This window comes from Lampris incognitus, chromosome 15, assembly GCF_029633865.1.
Source record: "Lampris incognitus isolate fLamInc1 chromosome 15, fLamInc1.hap2, whole genome shotgun sequence".
In the NCBI taxonomy this organism is placed as follows: domain Eukaryota; kingdom Metazoa; phylum Chordata; class Actinopteri; order Lampriformes; family Lampridae; genus Lampris; species Lampris incognitus.
The window spans coordinates 37141458-37164951 of record NC_079225.1 but is presented as its reverse complement, the minus strand read 5'-3'; the positions used below and the strand labels follow the sequence as shown (position 1 = coordinate 37164951).

General features: G+C 46.5%; 1 protein-coding gene across 1 annotated transcript in view; it reads left to right on the top strand.

The window, feature by feature from the left end:
- ptchd4 (patched domain containing 4) overlaps window positions 1-23145 on the top strand; it is a 49356-nt gene extending 26211 nt beyond the window's left edge. The window contains 1 exon segment of the mRNA XM_056295083.1: window positions 21470-23145. Within this exon segment, the coding sequence (XP_056151058.1) occupies window positions 21470-23145 (1676 nt within the window).
- The last annotated feature ends 349 nt before the right edge of the window (window positions 23146-23494 follow it).

The following is a 23494-nucleotide window of genomic DNA, read 5'->3' as shown; positions in this document are numbered from 1 at the left end:
AAACCAAGTCTATACATCAATTAATTGCACCATGACGATCTGGTTCCCGAGAGCCTAATACAGGATTATTCTTGGGGAAGTTGTTTTCTAGACGCTGCGAACTAACGCCACTCCCAGTGTGGCGTTAGCTCATCCACGTATCCCGATACGGTACGTGGCAATGCAAAGCAAGGATTAATTTTGATTCTGAGAGCTGGATTTGCTCTTAGTCTCATACTTAAAGCCAAATTCAGTGTCATTCTGTTTATCCTCAATAATAATAATAATATTGTTTCACTACGCACTTCGAACCCATCCGCTCAATGTTCAGTGTGTCACCTATGACATATTACATACTTAATCTAAAAGTCACACTACCCACTGCTGGTCATGGGGTGACGTTTGTTTTAAAACGCTATCAAATACACCATTGACTGGCATCCTTATTAATTCATGTTTTGGAACTGCTACCATTGCCCCTTCCACTTATTTTTACATAGATAACTTTTTTGCAATCTCGGGCAATAACTTTGATTGAATCAACACCGAGGTCCTAGACAAGTCACCTATGAATCAAAGTCCGAGGCAAGAAAATTAGTCTTTGCTTCTCCATCATACAGTCACCATACATGTTGATGGTGACTGTATTCATAGGGCCATACAGAATCAGGAATCAGGAACATTTTATTAGTCGTTTCATCTCATGTACGCAAGTACATGAAATGAAACGAAATATCATTTCCCCCAGTCCACAGCAGTGCAACACAAAGACACATATCCAAAAAATACAAGAACTACAAGAACATATATATCCAAATAAAAAAATAAAAAATCACTGTCCAATAGAATGAACATCAGCCAGGATGACTGTCATGACTGCCAGTCTGCTTGGGCTAGCAGTTAGCTTAGCCTGCCCTGCTTCCGCATCCTGTCAGACCGCACTCGGTGTTTCCTCTTCGGATGCAGCTTCAGGCAGGGCTGTGGTCCTTGGGCCCACTGGACGCGGCAGACAAAGCTCCCTCAGCCGATCCAATGCCACCTCTCCCAGCCAGACACCTTCGACACACCTCCCCACACTCCACATGACAACACTAAAAACAGTCAATACTAGACGAGGCTGCCACCAGAACACCCTTGGTGTTATCTCAGTGTTATTGCCACTGCCGGTCTGCATTGGCTAGCAGTTAGCTTAGCCTGCCCTGCTTCCGCATTCTGTCAGACCGCCCTCCGTATTATCTTGGTGTTATTAGCACTGCCGGTCTGCACTGGCTAGCGGTTAGCTTAGCCTGCCCCGCTTCTGCGTCCCGTCAGACCACCCTCGGTGTTACCTCTACAGGCGCAGCTCCATGCAGGGCCCGTGGTTCCTGGGCCCACAGGACGCGGCACACCAAGCTCTCCCAGCCGATCCAGCGCCAGCTCCTCCACCCATCAAACGAAGACACAATCTTAGACATAGACATGGACAAAAGCACTGCATGGACGGTACTGGGTGAGGCTGCCGCAAACGTGAATCCATGCCGCCATCTTCCCACACCGGAAGCGGAAGTTCACAATGAGGGAAGGAGACGTATATATTCTGGTAACTCGAGAGTACATTACTGTCTACACAACAGTACTGCCCATATATGCATGTTCTACTGTAGATGTTTTGCCATGCATTTGTTTGACAATGGATGACGGGGAAGAGGCAATTTAAAACCAGCCATGGTAAAGTAAAGTAAGGGTCGAACATCACATTGGAAGGGATTGAGAGGGGGAGAAAATTGGCAATGAAATCAGACAACTGCCACCTGAAGCCTCTTAACACCCTCCCACAAATAATCCTCATCCTGTCAGGAGGTAGAGAATACTGAGAAACATGATGCTGTTAGGTCAACGGTCAAACAATCTACTCTGATGACTTTTGTTTCGTGGAAGTTGGTATAGCTAGCCATCCATAATGGGGTCCAGCTGCTTCCAAATTACCAACAGACAAGACGTGTGACCTTGAATTTGAACTGGTCACATGGGCCGGAAGGCTAAATCCGACTTAATTCCAAAATGATTGAATAATTGTTATATTGTTTAATTTTCTCCCACTAAGACATTTAACTGCTGAACTCAAAATCTTGTTTGAAATATTCTTCAGCATTATCATGAAGGTGTGAGCGCTGGATTTCTCCAGCGGAAGAGAAATCAGGGAAGGACAGCTGACAGCCACACGCTCATCTCGTGCAGACCTTAGGAAGTTGAGAAATTGAGAATATAATTCTCAGCTTCTGCGCCTTCAACAAAGCCTTGAAAACTATGCGAATCCCTGACGGACACCATCAGAGGTGGTACAATGTCTGCCACTTTCCCTGCAACGCATTGATTTTGGCGGGAGCTATAGAATAAAGTAGGGGCACACCAGATAATCTAGTTTACTGGCTCATTTGTCAGCCCTGTTGCATCACAAGGAAGTCATTTGTATTCCCCACAGCCACCAACCTTGACTCAACTGACTCGATATGCATGTGTGTGTGTGTGTGTGTGTGTGTGTGTGTGTGTGTGTGTGTGCGCACGCACTGGGGAGGGGGTATGATTGCCCTCCCCTTTCTGTATGTAACTTCCTATGTGAGTTGTACATAGCCAGGGTTACTGCTCGCAATTCTGGGCACCCAGACCGGATGTGACCCCAGCACCACCATCCCCATGTCTAATAGAGCACCAGCCTTTCCTCACCCCTCCGAGGGTGCCCTTCAGTTCGAGCACCAATAGTAGTAGCCCCCCCAACCCCGATCTCTGACCACCCACCACCACCCCTTCACCCGCAACATCTTCACCTTCTTGTGAGCTTCTAGGCCTTAATATGGGAGGGCAGTATCGGTCAGTCAAACTATAGCGCATTTCAAATGTAAAAATGCACTGATGTACAAGGATGCAGGATAAAATAGTGCATGTTTGTGTGCACTACTTTTTCACAAACTTTTGTTACGCTTCATGTGATGTGTGTTAGCAATCCACCAAATCAAACTGCTTGAAAACACAACTTTGCTAGAAGGTATGGGGTTTGGTTTGAGGCTTGTAAGGTAGTACTGAGTTGTGAATGGAAGGCTCTGACACTTAAACCAACATTAGCGTTTATTTTGTGTGTGTGTGTGTGTGTGTGTGTGTGTGTGTTGTGTGTGTAATGTGGACAGTGGCTTGTCATTCAGGGCAAAAGTAGGGTTCTCCTCATTACTCCTCACTGGCGGCACGGAGGTTAACGCTGTTGCCTCACAGAAAGAAGGTCCTGGGTTCGAACCCCAGAGTTGTCCAACCTTGGGGGTCATCCCAGGTTGTCCTCAGTGTGGAGTTTGCATGTTCTCCCCATGTCTGCGGTGGGTTTTCTCCGGGTGCTCCGGTTTCCCCCACCATCAAAAAGAAACATGCATTTTAGGGGTAATACTCCTGTGCCCCTCAGCAAGGCAATGGCAAGAAGTACTGGAGTTGGTCCCCGGGTGCTGCACGGCGGCTGCCCACTGCTCCTAGCTACACGGCTAGGATGGGTTAAATGCAGAGCGTAATTTCCCCACGGGATCAATAAATTATCTCAAAAAATTACATCACAGAACACGGATATCCATATTAGACATCGATGGATTTAAGAAATATTTATCTGCCAGAGATCAGCTCACACGCCCCACCACTCTGTATACTATGTGAGATGCACATGTGCACGGGGGCAAACACAAAGGAGCATGTGCACGTGCACACAGACAACTGCAGTATGTTAATATATGGGCCATGAAATGAATATGTAATGCAGACGCACAAGAACAAGTCACTCACATGAATCATGGATATGGAGCTGAAACATTTGTCCTCTTTGTCTTTCCCTTTGTGCGCACACACACACACACACACACACACACACACACACACACACACACACACGAGTATTCTTTGTGCCCATTTTCTTTCTCTTTCTGTTTCACCCACACAGACACATACATTGATGAGCCAAAACATTATGACCACTCACAGGTGAACCGTACAGGCGACAGGGTGTTGGGTGCCCAAGGCTCATCGATGTGCAAGGGCAACGAAGGCTACCCTGTCTGGTCCTAATCGACAGAAGGTCTACTGTGGCACAAGTCACAGAAAATTTGGTAACACTTTCTATGAAGCTTGCATCTATAATGCCCTATAAGCATCTATAACGCCCTATAAGTGTAGCTATAAGTCATTGTAAGATTCATTATAATCATGTATACGCCCTCATAACCACCTTTATGATACATTGTCAATTTAAAACGGATTTATGCATTATAAATGTCATCATTAGCCTGTTTATCTGTCAAATGTCATAATGCATCATAGCCAACTTGTTTGGCTGAAGTTTTGTAGAGATGCATAATGACACTTCAGTGCTATTTCAGTCTTCAGCCATAGCCGTTAGTCATTGTAATGTACATTATAGGAAAGTATGGGCGTTATAGATGCAATAGATGCTTATAGGGTGTTATAGATGCTTATAGGGCATTATAGATGCTTATATGGCGTTATAGGTGCTTATAGGGCGTTATAGATGCAAGCTTCATAGAAAGTGTTACTGAAAATTTTAATGATGGTTATGGGAGGAATGTGCCACAACACACACCGCACCCTGCTGTGCATGGGGCTGCGTAGCCGCAGACCGGTCAGAGTGCCCATGATGACCCCTGCCCACCATCGAAAGCGCCTACAATGGGCATGCGATTGTTGGAACTGGACCTTGGAGCAGGATGCACTGTGGGAAGACGACAAGCCGGTGGAGGCGGTGTGATGCTCTGGGCAATGTTCTGGGGGGAAACCGTGGGTCCGGCCATTCATGTGGATGTCAATTTGACGCATGCCACCTACCTAAACATCAATGCAGACCAGGTACATCCTGTCATGGCAGTGGTATTCCCTGATGGCGGTGGCCTCTTACAGCGGAATAATGCGCCCTGCCAAATTGTTTGGGAATGGTTTGGGGAACATGATGACATGTTCAAGGTGTTGCCCTGGCCTCAAAATTCTCCAGATCTCAATCCGATTGAGTATCTGTGGGATGTGCTGGACCGACAAGTCTGATCCATGGCGGCTAAAGGATCTGCTGCTAACATTTTGGTGCCAGATACCAGAGGACACCTTCAGGGGTCTTGTTGAGTCCATGCCTCGATGGGTTGGTGCTGTTTTGGCAGCATACTGAAGACCAACAGTATATTAGGCAGGTGGTCATAATGTTTTGGCTCATCAGTGTATACGCACACACATGCACACAAACAGAAAGTGCATTATTTGTAAGCACACACACGCTTGCACACTGATTGTGTCCGTCTTTATCTCTCTCTCCTTCTCTGTGCTCTTTGTGTCATACCCACACATACTGCACACACAACCGTGTACAATTACACACACACACACACACACACACACACACAACAAAGCCTTCCCCAGTGCAGTGGTCTCTGCTCTGTTAAGGATTCATCCCACGTAGTCATGAATGTGCCTGGTCATGACTAACATACAATGGATGATGGGAAAACCAGCGCCAGTGCCTCCCTCAGTCAGCCTCACACAAAGGCTTCTGGCAAATTCCCGTTTGGTTGCTCGACACTTTTGACGACTGACGCTCGAGTGTCAGGCAACATCGAACATTAATAGCTCGGCTGTCTCCGCGTTCAGCACAATGCCGTCCCAGGCAGCAATGCTTTCTGCCAGTCTTCATTTGCCATCCATTCAAATTGCACATCAATATATAATGGTGTCCTCTACATCTGCGGGTCTCCGGTCCTCATGCACACCCGAGTTCTGCTGGTTTTCTATTCCAACGGGATGATACCTTCACCTGGTCTGGCAAGTCTAAAAACCTGCTGATTAGATTCAGTTCTACTCTGCAATAATCCAGTCTGGATCAACCACCAAACAGGACAGGGACAGACTACAGCGGCCAGTGTTGTAGTCGAGTCACTAAACCTCGAGTCTGAGTCGAGTCTTGAGTCTCCAGTGTTTGAGTCCGAGTCGAGTCCAGTCCCCATTACCTGAGTCCAAGTCATCAAGGTTGAGTCTGAGTCGAGTTCCAAGATGGGCTCCAGTGCTCCACTCTGGCACCGTAAAAAAGCTGACATGCAAATAAAGAAGGTCTACATGAACCAAAATGACACAGCGGTCACCATTTCAAAGGGAGTTTATTTACTTTGTGACACAAGAGCCAAACAAAGTCACTAAACCTCGAGTCCAAGTCGAGTCTCGAGTCCCCAGTGTTCGAGTCCAAGTCATCAGTGCTCAAGTCCAATTCGAGTCACGAGTCCTGAAAATCAGGACTCGAATCCGACTCGACACTGGCAACCTGCCCTCCATTCAGGGCTAATACTCCTCCTCCAGACTCAGGAAACGGGCAGGCAACCTCACTGCAGACCCATCACACCCTGGTCATAACCTGTTCCAACTCCTCCCCTCTGGTAGGCGCTACAGAGCACTGTACCCCAAAACAACCACATATAAAAACAGTTTCTTTCCACTTAACACTCACACAGTGTCAGACACAACCCCTGTGCAATACACCTGTAACACTGAACATGCACTGTACCTACAAATACTAAATCATATATCCTGTAGTATAAACACAGTTTTATATGCTCGTCAAAAATAAACCCAAGCATGCTGTATATACTGTATACTGTACAAATTTATATTCTGTCATGTCCACCTACTTCATGTATATAAATTAACCTGTTAACGTATTTATTCCAGCATCTTTGCACTCTGCACCATTACCTTCATTGTCATTGGTTTTTTTTACTAATATAATTTTTATATATATGTCTACATCTGTACATAGTAGTAGCTGAATGTTTGTGTTGCCCTTGTTGTCGTTGTTTCAGCTGTATGTCTGTTCTGTGTAAGTACATGGGGAGCAACGGAAGAACCCGAGTCAGATTCTTTGTATGTGTAGGCCTGCGTATAACTTGGGCCAAATAAACGGATTCTGATGAAGGGGCGCCTGCGTAGCCAAATGGTTATCGCGCATACCACACGGCCACATGGACACAACCACCGTCACCGGTTTGATTCCGGCCGGCAACCTTTGTCGCATGTCATGCCCCCATCTCTCGTTCTCTCCCATTTCCTGTCTGCCTTTCACTGTCACTGTCTAATAAAGGTAAAAATAACAAAAAATTATATTTAGAAATCTACTGAGTACAAGGCTGCAATAACTGACATGCACACATTTACACACATCTCACACAGGTACTGTAGGTATTACTACTAATTTTACTACTTACTACTTTTTTTTAATTAATTCTTTTTCTGCATTTAACCCATCCTAGCTGTGTAGCTAGGAGCAGTGGGCAGCTGAACTCCAGTTCGTCTTGCCATTGCCTTGCTCAGGGGCACAGGCAGGGGTATTAACCCTGACGTGCATGTCTTTTTGATGGTGGGGGAAACCGGAGCACCCGGAGGAAACCCGCCGTACACACGGGGAGAACATGCGAACTCCACACAGAGGACGACCTGGGATGACCCCCAGGGTTGGACAACCCCGGGGTTCGAACCCAGAACCTTCTTGCTGTGAGGCGACAGTGCTAACCACTGGGCCACCGTGCCACCATTTTTTTTCTCCTATTTTGAACACATAGGTAGAAACCCACACAGTGCAAATATACACACACACACACACACACACACACTGAGCTGGCCCATGTCCAAAATATCAACTGATTATGCTCAGAACTAATAAACGCATTCCTATATGTGTGAAATCTGTTTTAGGCTAGATTTCCCTTTTTAAATGCTAATACCGGTTTTATTTAGTCTTTCATTTCTGTGTCCCTGTGGGTCTTCACCTCCAGCCCTTCTGTGAAAACTCTGATTAGCAGTACAGATGACACTAAAACCACTGGAGCGCCCTGCAGGATTAGTATGCGTCCATTAGTATAAGAAGCGATTGTATAAGTGTGTGTCTGTACCCTGAACCAAGCAGCATGGCTGTACAATAACTGTTAAGTGTAATACTTCCATTGTACAATATTGATTTGTGAAGCGAGATCCAGCGATTTTCATAATCATCAGTGGGGATATTCTAATCGATCTTTACGGGTCATTAATCAGACAGGTTAGGGGATTTTGGGGCACTGCAGCAGATTGCCTGAGGTCTATAATAAGCTATTTTGTGCTCTGGGAAGAAGAGACTTGATTAGCGCCATGTTTCCAGTCTGGTGGGGTGATAATATGTATACAGAATGTATGGACATCATACATTCTGTGTACATCTTATCACCACCGCCACAGCAAAGCCTTCACTTCCAGTTACGAGATACTAGTCGAGGGTTTTAACATGGGACAAACAGCGCGGAGATCTGACTGATACATATTTGCTTTTCAAATAAGCGTTTTAAGGCAGTTCCTTTAAGGATTTTCCACGGTTCACAGTCCATAAAAAGGGACATTTAAATGTTCTGGCAAAATACAATTTCGCAAAAAAAAAGGGGTACAACAGTGGCAGCCGAGTCTTACTGTAAATGAAATGGAGGGTCAATGCTAGCAGTGTTAAGCTTGGTGTTGAGAAGAAAAATAGGGCATCCAGGTGGCGTGGTGGTCTATTCCATTGCCTACCAACACGGGGACCGCCGGTTTGAATCCCCGTATTACTCCAGGCTTGGTCGGCCATCCCTACAAACACAATTGGTCGTGTCTGCAGGTGGGAAGCCAGATGAGGGTATGTGTCCTGGTCGCTTCACTATCGCCTCCTCTGATTGGTCGGGGCGCCTGTTCAAGTGGACTAGGGGGGAATAGCGTGATCCTCCCACACACTACGCCTGGGGAAACTCCTCACTGTCAGGTGAAAAGAAGCGGCTGGTGACTCCACATGTATCGGAGGAGGCATGTGGTAATCTGCAGCCCTCCCCGGATCGGCAGAGGGGGTGCAGCAGCGACTGGGACGGCTCAGAAGGGTGGGGTAATTGCCCAAGCACAATTGGGGAGAAAAAAATCAGCAAAAAAAGAAGAAGAGAAATAGTTTGATAGATGGACGCTTAGTGCCATACACCTGTGCAGTACAAGGCTTGTGTTTGGATATGAGGCCCCAAGTCACTCCTTTCACCAGATAAAGAGATTTATACCATCTTCCTGTGTTCTTTGTGCCTTCTTCTAACCTGCACAAGAATTACATTCGACCGAAAACTCCAGTGTGAACAAAAACACGAGCGCTGGGTTTATTTATTTATTTATTTTGTAGCCTACTAATTAGAAAGATTGATTTTAACGAGGATACCAATCTCCCATGACAGCAAGCATCTGCCCTGATGGAGCATCCTTCCATGCAAGTCAGTGAATCCCAAACAGCCCCATGGGTGCTGTTCTGTAACCGACCTTGTACTCTGACCTCCGACCTCCCTGCGGAGGGCGACGGAGGAAGCACAGATCTGTCCTTCGCGACACATCCAGTATGCAAATCATTCTGTGCAGAACTGCACGTTTAAACTTAAAGCAATTCACTCTCTAGCTATCGCACATCTTTGTGTCTGTCCGAGGACTAAAAAAAAAAAAAAAAAAATTATTTTCCTTGTACGGTAACCTTTGCCCCTCACGTCGCTGTGCCCTTCCACGTTCTAGTTAGTCAAATGCTTGAATATTGACCGGCATGAGAGCAAATATTAAACCTGAGAATCAATACGTAGGTGTGTCGCAAGCTAATCCATTTTTAATTGGATAGTCAGCAGGAAGCGGGGTCTTGACTTGACAGCCCCCCCCCCGCCCTGCCCCGTCCTACCGGTACTAAATATAGCATCAAAGAGATTATCAAAGCCTTTCATTGGCAATGAGTCAAGAGAAAAGGGGGCTAACTTTAGCTCACCGCCCCCCTCCGAAGGGCTTTTGACTACATATTCAGGCCCTCTTGGGTATTCGTAGCGCGCGGCGCTGAAGTGCGTGTCATTGATTGCTTGTGAAGCCGTTTCAAGGCGAGGATGGCGACGGCTGTGTTTCTTCTCCATCTAGGCCAAGGCTCGTATGGACGTGGGCTGTCTTTACTGATAGCGAGCAAGAACATCACGCCGTCGTTGCTTTTTAAGGGAAAAAAAAAACAATGGAAGCGGCGCGTTTGGAGATCACTCGTCGTGTATATTGCAGTTTCAGTTTACACACAACTATTGTATAACGCATCGGCAATACTGCGACACTTCGTTTAGTCTCGTTTGCGGTCTAAGTTGGTCAAAAGAAATGCTGGGAAATACAGCAACTTGTTCCCGAAAGCGTCAAGTCTAAGCGTTTTCGTGATTTGGGTTTTTCTCACTAGTTCGTGTTTAGATTCCTGGGTACGGGATTTGTGTAATTATTTTCCACACGGGTTCATAAACACTAGCTCGGAATTCAGAGGCTGACCCCGGATACCGCGCCTCGCCGGGGGTTGGAACAAGTCATAACGCGTCTCACCTCCACCGCAGGATGATGCACATATACATCCCCACAAAGCGACAGCCAACTTTCACTTAACGGCAAAGCTGCGTCGACTGAATTGGATTGGGTCATTTTTTTAACGTTTCTAAGTTTTCTTTATTAATCCCCTTGGGGAAATTCAGTTCCTGCAAATTAACTCATCCAAGCTGTGATCTGTAGGGGCAGTGAGCTGCCGCCTTCGTGCAGCGCCTGGGGACCACCTCCAGTTCTTTTCCCATTGCCTCGGTTAGGGGCCCAGACAGGAGTATTAACCCTGTCTGGGTTATGGTGGGGGACACCGGAGCACCCGGAGAAAGCCCACCGCAGACACGGGGAGAACATGCAAACTCCACACAGAGGACGACCTGGTATGACCCCCCAAGGTTGGACAACCCCGGGGTTCGAACCCAGGACCCTCTTGCTGTGAGGCGACAGCGCTAACCACTGCACCACCATGCCGCCCAATACACACCCCTCCTTTTTCTCCCCAATTGTACCCAGCCAATTACCCCACTCTACCGAGCCATCCCGGTCGTTGCTCCGCCCCCTATGCCGATCCAGGGAGGGCTGCAGAGTACCACATGCCTCCTCTGATACATGCGGCATTGCCAGCTGCTTCTTTTCACCTGACAGTGAGGACTTTCGCCAAGGGGACGTAGCGTGTGGGAGGATCACGCTATTCCCGCCAGTTCCTCTCCCCCCAAACAGGCGCCCCGACCAACAAGAGGAGGTGCTAGTGCAGCAACCAGGACACATACCCACATCCAGCTTCCCACCAACAGCCACGGCCGATTGTGTCTGTAGGGACGCCTGACCAAGCCGGAGATAACACAGGGATTCAAACCAGCGATCCCCATGTTGGTAGGCAATGGAATAGACTGCTATGCTACCCGGACGCCCCCCCGATACATGTTTTAATACACCTCCAAGCTTTTCTACATACCATATGGCTCCAAGTGGTCAGTGACCTAACCGGAGCCGTGTCTGAAACCCCTAGAGGTTCTGGTTGTCTCTCCAGAGGTTCTGGTTGTCTCTAGGAAATGATGAACCACACACAACACAGCATCAGCATGTTGATGTACTGACAACACACAGGATCTGATGTGAGCATCAGTATAAGAGCAGTGATTTACTGAAAAAATAAAAACCACTGACCTTCATCCGGTGATTATCTATCGGTGTGTTATTATCCACCTATGCCGTTGCTTTTTTACGTTCAACTTGTGAATCCTCAGGGTTTCAGTAACAAATTGTGCTGAAATAGAGAAATAGAGAAAGAAAGAAAGAAAGAAAGAAAGAAAGAAAGAAAGAAAGAAAGAAAGAAAGGGTGTACATGTAAAATGTAGTCCCCCCCCTCCTTTCGTCAACCCCCTGTTCTGACGCAGAAGAGCGGCAGCAACATACACTTTAACAATTAATACTAAGTATTACTAAGTATTCTTCCAGAGGGAGAAGCCTTGAAAATGCAAATGACCAAATTTGCTGTTTCACAGCCGGGGGCCTTTCCAGAGAATCTATTTCAAACCAAGCCGGGCACTCCATGTGCTATCAAGGATGTATTATCAAGGCTGATACTGCTGTTGAACAAGTCACTGGACTGGATATGTGTGTGTGTGTGTGTGTGTGTGTGCATATTTGCTGCCATAACTTGTGCATATTGCTAAAAATCACTTGTTGCCCTTAATCAAACTTGCAGATACCAGACATCTGAAGTGGTGTAGGATGAGTTCAGTAAGGATAAGCCACAGGCCGACGGGTCTTTCTGAATCTCAGAGCGTGACCTCCAGCACAAACACACCCAGATGCAGGGCTTCAAATTAACACTTAGCCGCCGCCAGCCGGACGCTGCGAGATTTGTCCGGCGACTGGCAAGTCTGTCAGTTACGCCGGCCCGTTTGGCGGGCGGCCAGCGTTTACTCCGTCCCCGTTCCAGAGCAGCTGGTGGATGAGCAGTTTTGGCAAATGTTGTTGGAAGTAAACTAATTTCAAAATTAATGTGATCCCTTACAGACACCGCCGTTACCCGTAGCATAGTGAGGAGTATAACTGTTTCAAAACAAGGATGATTATTTTCCCCAAAAGTGAAAGCTATCGTGGTTTTTCTGACAGCTACTGAGGGGGGAAAAAATAACTCGTAAAAGTGACCTAAATTATCCACCAACCTCATAAACGCAGCACTCTTTCATCCAATTTAGGGTTGAAATCTCATTTTGTCTAATTTGGACTGTGTATCCCCCCCCCGCTTTTCTCCCTAATTGTATCTGGCCAATTACCCCACCCTTCCCAGTCACTGCTCCATCCCCTCTGCCAATCCGGGGAGGGCTGCAGACTACCACATGCCTCCTCCGATACATGTGGAGTCGCCAGCCGCTTCTTTTCACCTGACAGTGAGGAGTTTCACCAGGGGGACGTAGCGCGTGGGGGGATCACACTATTCCCCCCAGTTCCCCCTCCCCCCGAACAGGCGCCCCCGACCGACCAGAGGAAGTGCTAGTGCAGCGACCAGGACGCATACCCACATCCGGCTTCCCACCCACAGACACGGCCAATTGTGTCTGTAGGGACACCCGTCCAAGCCGGAGATAACACGAGGATTCGAACCAGCGATCCCCGTGTTGGTAGGCAACAGAATAGACCGCTACGCTACCTGGACTCCCAGCCTCATATATTTCTTTCATGGACATTTTTTTCCGAGTACGAGTGTAATGGATGAATGCTGCTAGGGTGGGAAAGATTTAAAGGGGCCTACCCATGACTGACTGGCCAGTCACGGGCCTGGACGGGCCAGTGACTGGCCAGTCAACTTCCCCTGCATGAAACGTTTCCGGCCCCGGGTCATCGGTTATGTTGGACCCTGTTCAGCTTTGTATTTCAGCACCTACTGCTTGCTCTTTCGCACTCGACCCGCGAGTTTCTTCTTCTTTTCCTTTTGCGGCAGACTGCGTTCAACTGCAGGCGCCATTATATGTGAATACTTGGAGGGAATGGCGGACACCGCCGGTACCGATGTAAACAGCATACAGAAGAACAATTACAACTGCATTTAGTCACTGTTGCTATGGAAACGCCAATGGAAAAAAGTATCAAATATGGCATTTTTAATACAACTTGAATTAAGGATTACGTCTTAAAGTGATTCTACATCAGACAGCAAGGCTTCATCTTTATGCATCTCGCTCTGGGGTACAGAATTCATTTTTCCATTAACGTTAACCGTTATTCTGTTAACGCTACAATCCTGAAGACGGCTTTTATTGAACTTATTGACACCTACATGAGACTGCTTTAGTGTCTGATCCCTGTAAATCCCAGAGATCCATCCAGAATAAGAGAGTCACTGTACTGCTGGTGTGTCAGCACCTTCCCCAACACACACACAGAAAAAGAAAAATGGATGAAGCTGACTCTCAGCTCTTGATGCTACAGGGTGTGTTGGTAGGAGTCCTCTATGATATGGTCGGCCTTATCTGCTTTCTACTAACAACTACACTTCTCCTTCAAACTCACTGTTAACCCGCCGTGTCCGCCCCCAGCTGGTGGTAGCCATCAGATAACAGCGACCGCTGTAAAAGCAAATTTAAAATAATTGTGATATATGTGGATTAGCTGTTTTCTTAAATACACCAGTGGTGGTAGAAACAACATCGAAATGAGATTTGGTGGTACGTAGGGGTCGTACTCAGGCCCCAGGATTGAGTGTCTACATAGAAAAAGACATAATTGTGTGAAATATAATAAATGATAGAAGAGGAGGAAATGGGTGTGTGTGTGTACTGCGTATTCAGCTCCCACACCCAGAAGCCTCCATTTTGGAGTACTTGTTCGTGTCACGGTGTTGCTGCTCTCTCTCAGTCTGCCTGTCTCTCGGTCTCCATCACCCTCTTTCCTCCTCTGTCTTTCTCTTCCTCTCTCTCCCTCTCTTTCATCAGGGCTTCCCTCTGTCCGTCAATAGTCCTCACTGTGTAATCCACTGCAGCAGGATTAGCTTCTCCCCAGAGAAAACCACAGGACCAACCAGCAGCCGCATTGAGCCAGACCGGCACAATATGGCCAGCGGGGGGGATCCACATCTGAAATTAAGCAGCGAGCACACCACACGCAACTTCAACTGCACGTTTTTTGTTTTTGTACTGCAGCGAGAAAGTGAGCGGTGCATTGCTCAAACATATTGGGTTTTTTTTTTAAAGTGTTATTACCAAAATATTGATTTGGACGTGAAGATTGCTTTTGGGCTCCAGTGCTTACCCTCATCCTGCCTCGGTTTCACCCTTCTCATCGGTTTATATTGAGTTTGGTTCAAGGAGATGGGGGGAGGGGAGGGGAGGGGAGGGGGGGGCTCCTCTTGGCAATATTGGCTTCTCTGTCATCTCCACCTGTGTGACAAACTGGCGTGGTTTGCAGTCTCGCTGATTGGAGGAATCCACCGTGGGCGGGGCGGGGCCAAGGTGCTCTCTCTCTCTCTCTCTCTCCCGCCATGATGGATGTGTTTTCAAGCACAGCCTGCCACAGAAGTTTTAGGACAGTAATTTAGTTTAATGACTCAAAGCCTTTTTTTGTGTGTGCCAAGGGAAAAGACCAGAACAAATGCAGCCCCAGGTCCTCATTAGAGGCGTGTGCCGTGGGCACGCTGTCAAAGAGGCCTTTTTGGTTTTTTTCCTCCGCCGGCTCTCCTCTCAACACAAAGCAGTCAGTAGGCGAGCTGGTGACAAACCGGCCCCTTCAGATCCAGTCAGGGCTGCACCTGTCTGGGACCAGCACGGGACTCCACCTCTCAGCTCCTCCATCCCTCCGTTTTCATATGCAAACCCCGCATCACCGTCTCTCGGTCTCATCCATCGTCACCTACGTTTCATTTGCGACTCCTGGAGAAAAAGGTCGCAGAGAGGAGAAGTGAAGAGAAGGGAGGAGAAGTGAAGAAGAGAGAGGAGAAGTAAAGAGGAGAGAGGAGAAGTGAAGAGGAAGGTGGAGAAGTGAAGAGGAGAGAAGAAGTGAAGAGGAAGGAGGAGAAGTGAAGAGGAGAGAGGGGAAGTGAAGAGGAGAGAGGAGAAGTGAAGACAAGAGAGGGGAAGTGAAGAGGAGGGAGAAGTGAAGAGGAGAGAGGAGAAGTGAAGACGAGAGAGGGGAAGTGAAGAGGAGGGAGGAGAAGTGAAGAGGGAGGGGAAGTGAAGAGGAGGGAGAAGAAGTGAAGAGGAGAGTGGAGAAGTGAAGAGGAGGGAGAAGTGAAGAGGAGGGACTGCTTTGTTTGCTGTCTGTGTAGTTTTTGTGTGTGAAAGGAAGTAAAGTTACTTCATTTAAACAGCACTTTTAAAGGCAACCAACTTTGGCTCAAGTGCCATCCATTTAGCACAAAAAAAACAATAAAAATAAACAACAAAGATTTATGAAATGACCAAATGACAGAGAGAAAAAAAAACAGAGTTTTTATTTAAATTTTAAAACAAGTCTTTCACACAAAAAAAATTAACAAAAAACAGACTTGACATCTTTTAACAATATGAACAATATTTGTCAACTTACAGAAGTACATATGAAATTACCAAATAAGAGAGGGGGGGTATGGGTATCCACACACACTCTTATTTAAAGTTTGAAGATGCAAAATTATGTGCGAGCGTGAGAAAGAGAGAGGTGTGTGTGTGTCTGTGTGTGTGTGTGTGTGTGTGTAAGGAATATTCCCGTGGTAGTCCAATAATAGTCCAATATTCACCGGTTTAGATTTACCACTGCAATAATCATGGTTTCCAACAGGGATGCATCACCGCCAGCCAGCCTCTTTCCTTTTCTCTCTTTCCTTCACCCCCCCCCCCTTCCCGCCCCTCCCCGCGCCCCATTCCATCTGCAGCCCCAAACGATAAGCGCAGCTCAAGGAAAAATTTGGACCTTCAGTTCTGCGTCAGTCCGGCATTCAGACCTTCACAGCGCTGTCTGTTGGCTCCAAAGCTGATTAGCATTGAGTGTCAGTCATGCTTCCAGCCATATGCTCCGCTGCCTCCAGCATGTTCCTTCTCCTCATTGATTGCACTTCCGGGAGTCCGGGATTGTCCATAATTGCATACTTGCCTGCCTATCTTTTTTTTTTTTCCTGCACTTGCACATCAGATATAATAACTTCAAACACGCCGAATCAATTTTGTATCTCCAGCATGACAAGCCAGCTACCTATCACGCGGCTAGCCAAAGGGTACCCCGCCTGGCCATTGAGCTGAGGTCGCAGGGGTATGACGAAGGGGTTTACTCCCCTGTGTTGGCAATAGATTTCAGGGGAGAAACTGTTTGTTTAGGCAATTTGCCTGTCCACTAAACTCAAGAAAGACAAGCTATTGGCTCATTGCCTCCGTGTTCATTTCGAGCATGTTGCCCGCTGGAAACTGTCTTTCACTGACACGTGTCTGAATATATCAAAGCAGCAAGCTGTTCCTGGGCTTTTTTTATGTGTTCTCCCTCTCATTCAGTTTTTCCTCACCCTCTCTAATTTGGATTCAGTTGCCTCCTCGGTTTCACTTGATGGGGAGTTCAGAGAAAGGAGAGTTCCAAACTGAGATATCAAGGTAGACGTACAATCTCCCATGCGGACGTTTTTGTATCGTTGATAAAAGTGGGGATCTTTTTTTTTATATGCCTGCAAGCTGACTTGATCAACATGTAGAGCCAGGACTAGACTCAAACTCTGCATGCTCACGAATGATGCCATCATTAAACTGATAAAGGCATTATTTCTGACTGTAGAAACGGTCCCGTAAATGCCTTTATCCAATTATCTTTATCAAGGTTGGGTAAAAATTAAAGTAAGCATGAAGTAATTAAGACTCCCGGATTTTGGTTCAATCGCTGGATTTATTGGTGAACATAAATCTCAGTCCGGTTTCCTCTGGCTAATTGAAAGTGCATGTGAAAGGTCACCAGACGCAGTGAATGGGATGGTGATCGTACAATAAAAAGATGCTAGATGCTAGTTTAAAAGAACCTCCTTGTCTACCCATGCTTTAGAGAAACGGCCTATTTTCCAAGTACCCCACTCTTCTGAGCCGTCCCACCCCCTGTACCGATCCGGGGAGGGCTGCAGACTACCACATGCCTCCTCTGATACATGTGGAGTCGCCAGCCGCTTCTTTTCACCTGACAGTGAGAGGTTTCGCCAGGGGGGGACGTAGCACAAGGGAGGATCACGCTGTTCCCCTCAGTTCCCCCTCCCCCCTGAACAGGCGCACCCCAACTGACCAGAGGAGGCGCTAGTGCATCAACCAGGACACATACCCAGACACGGCCAATTGTGTCTGTAGGGACACCTGACCAAGCCGGAGGTAACATGGGGATTCGATCCGACGATCCCTGTGTTGGTAGGCAGCGGAATAGACTGCCATGCTACCTGGATGCAAAATGGCCTTATTTTGAACCATAAGAAAACGTGGTTCGTGTTGGGAGGAAGCGTCAGCCTATTTAATTTATATGTAATACTGTAATTCTACAGGGCACAAGAAGTACTTACAAGTCAAACGACATGCCTGAGACTTTGGGTTTCTGGATAAGACGTTGCTTGCAAACCAGAGAATATGATCCTATATGGAATTTTGGTAACACTTTAGTATGGGGAACGTAGTCACCATTAATTAGGTGCTTATTAGCATGCAAATTAGCAACATATTGGCTCTTAATTGGTCATTATTACTTACTCATTAATGCCTTATTCTGCATGGCCTTATTATACAACCAGTAAGCCATTAACTATGAGTTTTCCCTCTATAACCTCAGAATTATTGCTTATTAGTAGTACCATCTCAATATGCTTTGCTTAGTATGGACTTTATAAGGTGGTAGTACCACAAGAAGAGTTATTCTCCCTTACTAACACTTAATGAATATGCTCTGTTCTTACATAACAAAACACAAAACTACAAGTGTTCATAGTGTTAAATTACTGTAAATTAAGTTTTTGTTACTTAGAATATGTTCCCCTTACTAAAGTGACATCTTGATCATTACTAATTCACTAGTAATTAAGTTTTTTTATGTTCCCCATACTAAAGTGTTACCGGAATTTTTGAATTCCATGGACATCCACTGAATACTTTTTTTGAATGGAACTGACCTTACTTTTGTCTGTGTCTGAATGTATGTGTGTGTGTGTGTGTGTGTGTGTGTGTGTGTCTGTGTCTGTGTGTGTGTGCGTGTGTGTATTTGCAAAGCCCAAACAGTGTACCTGAGAATTTTTTTATGCTATTCTTAGAAATACATTTTTACTGTGCATTTCACCTCCTGTCGTGGCATTAGTAATAACACTGTCAGGGATGCTCTACCAGATGGGCTCTTTGCTATTAACACCCACACCTGTCTGCCATCAATCACTGTAATGGACTTCAGGGCTTTTCCAATCACATCCAGAAAATGAAAAAACCAAATCATCTAGAAAGAAAATGGATGCAGATGCTACGTGGTTAACACTGGTACACTGCAAGAAATGCCCTTCCGATAAAAACTATATCATCTTAAACTGATAAAATCATATCATCTGAAATTCAATCTTAAACTGTTGATTTTCTTAAACCCTAGAAATGAAAAGCTTCTGCCAGTGGACTGATGTGAGTTTATTAGTGGCAACGGAGATTCGCTAGCTTTATGGATTTTTCTGGAACAATTGGTTATATCTCGTAACAAGGCAGATCATGCTCAAAGAACATTTAATATCTGATGATTGGTTAATAAAAATCTCTCCCTATTTGAACACTTCTCGTTTGTCTTAAGAAAAATATGATTTCCAAACTCAATGCTAAATCAAATGACTTGACGGATAAGACTAACATTTTGTGCGGTGTATAATTAGGGGCGTGAATTTCCCTTTGCCTCACATCTACTAAACCGGCTGACACTAACTGATGGACTCGCAGCACAGCTTAATAAAACTAAAAGCAAAGGAGAGCCATCTACATGACTCATTTTATTGGTCTTATCCTTAACAGCTAATTAGCTTGTTTCTCTGGATCAAGACAAGGGGAAATTTATAACACTGTCCTACCCTCTTCATCCTCTACCACCACCACCACACCCCGTTCACTCCTGCCCACCTGGTAGACCGAAACAAACATCTAGAGGAGGCACACGGCTTGTGAGCCAAACCTGCTATCCACTTGTACTGAAATATTTACGTCCTGGGTGAGAATTGAATTTATTCTGTGTTAAGAAATTCAGTCAACATATTTCCTCACCGCAGCCCCCCCACCCCACCCCACCCCGGACCAGAAATGCGGCTCTAACATGTTAAAAAATGAACAGTGCACATGGGTGCGTAGGTGTTCTGGTATGCCTTTGAACGTGTGCGTTCCCTTCTGTTTGTGCAACTGACGAGAAAACCCACAGATATGACTCATGTGAACGGGCCTGGTGCAAACACACCTGATGTTATTTACATTTCAATTATAGCTCACCACGAATTAACAGCAGACTGCATTTTCATTTGTCTATAGCCGATGCACACTGTAGAATGATACATTAAAAAGTCATAACTGAATAATTATTCATACATACTTGCACTGTTATTTTTGACCATATTGTCTCTGTAGGTTATAACCAGCAACATAAAAGTTTATGAATACATTTCGCTGAGCTCATCCAGTAATACGAGCAAACAAAGTGTCTAGACCGTTAAATTGACACATTGCAAATAATGTAGTTGGTCATTTGTTTCTTCTCAGATTTTTATAAGGCACATATAAGTTTCATCAGATTGACGAAAACACAAACCTTTAGAACTGCACGGTTGGACATGTAACTTGCTGTTTTAAAAGACTTTCTGTAGCCACCTCGCCATTGTGCTACCCTGTACTTAAATAACAGCCCACGAGGGGGCGTGCGAGTAGCGTAGCGGTCTATTCCATTGCCTACCAACATGGGGATCGCCGATTCAAATCCCCGCGTTACCTCCGGCTTGGTCGGGGGTCCCTACAGACACAATTGGCCGTGTCTGCGGGTGGGAAGCCGGATGTGGTGTGGATATGTGTCCTGGTCGCTGCACTAGCGCCTCCTCTGGTCAGTCAGCCGCGCCTGTTCAGGGAGGAGGGAAAACTGGGGGGAATAGCATGATCCTCCCACGCACAATGTCCCCCTGGCGAAACTCCTCACTGTCAGGTGAAAAGAAGCAGCTGGCGACTCCACATGTATCATAGGAAACATGTGGTAGTCTGCAGCCCTCCCAGGCTCGGCAGAGGGGATGGAGCAGCGACCGGGACGGCTCGGAAAATAGGGTAATTGGCCAAGTACAATTGGGGGGGAAAGGGGGGATAAATCAACAACAACAAAAAAATTGCCCATCAAGTGAAACTAGGTACAATTATATATCCAGTGGAGAGCCAGCTTGCCCCTCACCTTCCATATTTACATTTTTTAGGTAGGATTCAATCTACCACCAAAGAGGGCACACATGACTGCAGAGATGACAAATCTCTGGACCATCTCTCAGTACTGGAACATCTTATTTGCGATGTATTAAGTGTATGTATTCCAACATATTCTCGTTCCCAGGTCATCCTATATCAAAGCTTTGACAAAATCCTATGGCATCAGCTCCTGTGGCAGTATTGGATGCCCAGAGCTTTTTACCCAATGGCAAGCATTTTTTTTCCTAGGATGGTTCAGGACAATATATGAATTTTAATGAGATACCGGTTAGGCAGTGATTACGTTTAGGTTGTGGTTAAGTTTAGGGTCAAGGGTAGGTAATTGTTAGTGAGGCTGCCATACAATGGTTTGGTTATCTTCCAAGTTAGTATTGTATTTCTTAAAATCTGTCGCAACGTAGTCATTCTCAATGAGTCAACCAACTCGACCAATGAGGCTGCATTGAGGATGAGAATCTCACCAATATTCATATATTGTTCTGAATCATCCAAAGAAAAATAATCTCGCTACCTGGCCCTGCATAACATGCGTCAGCATGTGAAACTGTAAGGTACCCTTCCGTGTACAAACGCTGACTCCATGGGATTTTGCCAAAGCTTCGATATAGGACAACCAGGGAATGAAAATGGGCTCTTAATTCAGTGTTTGCATTTCAATCTCCCAAACTTCACCATGTCTTCCATCTCCTCTCTTCCAGGCCATGGAACCAAAGGGGTGTTTGAGCTGCTAGCAGGCTGGAGGAGAACGAGAGAAAACCTCCCCTTCAAGGAGCGTGTGGCAGATGCTTTCGCTGATGTGATGGTGTGCTACACCATGACCAGCTCACTCTACATCATCACCTTTGGCATGGGAGCAAGCCCCTTCACCAATATTGAGTCTGTCAAGATTTTTTGCCAGAGCATGTGTGTCGCCATCCTGGTCAACTACTTCTATGTCTTCTCCTTCTACGGTTCCTGTCTGGTGTTTGCTGGACAGTTGGAGCAGAACCGCTATCATAGTGTGTTCTGCTGCAAGATCCCATCTGTGGAGTACCTGGACCGCCAGCCTACATGGTTCAAAACAATGATGAGTGATGGCCATGATCTGTCCACGCACCACGACAGTGCCCCCTACCAGAACCATTTCATCCAGCACTTTCTGCGCGAGCACTACACAGAGTGGATTACCAACACTTATGTAAAACCATTTGTCGTCATTCTCTATCTTATCTACGCCTCCTTCTCCTTCATGGGATGTTTACAAATTAGTGATGGATCAAACATCGTGAATTTGCTGGCAAGTAACTCCCCAAGTGTTTCGTATGCACTTACTCAGCAGAAGTACTTCAGTAACTACAGTCCTGTGATTGGGTTCTACATTTACGAACCCATAGAGTACTGGAACTCCACAGTGCAGGAGCACCTGAAGACCCTGAGCCATGGCTTCAACAAGATCTCCTGGATGGACAACTTCTTCCACTACCTGAGGGTGGTAAATGTGAGTGCATCGACCAAAACCGACTTCATCAACATCCTCAAGAGCTCCTTCCTCCGCAGCCCCGAGTACCAGCACTTCACTGAGGACATAATCTTCTCCAAGAACCGGGAGAGTGATGAATATGACATCATCGCCTCACGCATGTACCTTGTGGCGCGGACCACAGAGAAGAAGCGTGAGGAGGTAGTGGAGCTTCTGGAAAAGCTGCGTCCACTGATGCTGATTAACAGCATCAAGTTCATTGCCTTCAACCCCACCTTTGTGTTCATGGACCGGTACAGCTCCTCGGTTATTTCACCCATCCTAACCTCAGGCTTCAGTGTGCTTACCATCCTCATCCTCACTTTCTTCCTGGTCATCAATCCTCTAGGAAACTTCTGGCTCATCCTCACAGTCACTTCTGTGGAGCTGGGCGTGTTGGGTTTGATGACCCTCTGGAACGTCGGCATGGACAGCATCTCAATCCTGTGCCTTATTTATACACTCAACTTTGCCATGGATCACTGTGCGCCGCACCTGTACACTTTTGTGCTGGCCACCGAGCACACAAGGACGCAGTGCATCAAGTTGGCACTGGAGGAGCACGGGGCAGCCATCTTGCAGAATGCATCCTGCTTTGTGATTGGGATGATGCCCCTGGTGTTTGTGCCTTCCAATCTGACCTACACGCTGTTCAAGTGCTCTCTCCTCACCGCGGGCTGCACTGTGCTGCACTGCTTTGTCATCCTGCCCGTCTTCCTAACCTTCTTCCCGCCGTCCAAAAAGAGACACAAGAAGAAGAAACGGGCCAAGCGGAAAGAGCGGGAGAGGGAACGGGAAAGGGAGAGAGAGAGGGAAAGGGAGGAGATAGAGTGCATCGAAGTCAGGGACAACCCTGATCATGTGACTAACGTCTGAGCAGGTTGTAATTTGAGCAGTGAGCCTCAGTGATTGGTGGAAGAGAGGTGTTGGCCTGTCCAATAGTGTGGCGCCTCTCAGGGCCCAGAGGTGTCAGAGATGTCCCCTGACCTCATTAAGTGGGACGGGCACTCGTGACCCCCAGCCAATAGCAGCCATGCTGGCCAGAGTAGACAGCAGCCCCACTGGTTAGTCATTAAGTCCTTCAGTCTGGACAGTGTATCTCATTTGTGCATATTGCAACATGTTCACAGTTCTTATGCTCTTTCCCAACCATTTTGCATAAAAGTTATTACTTACTAGAACTTATACTAGCTTAATCCACAAGTAATTTTTAAATACATGTCCA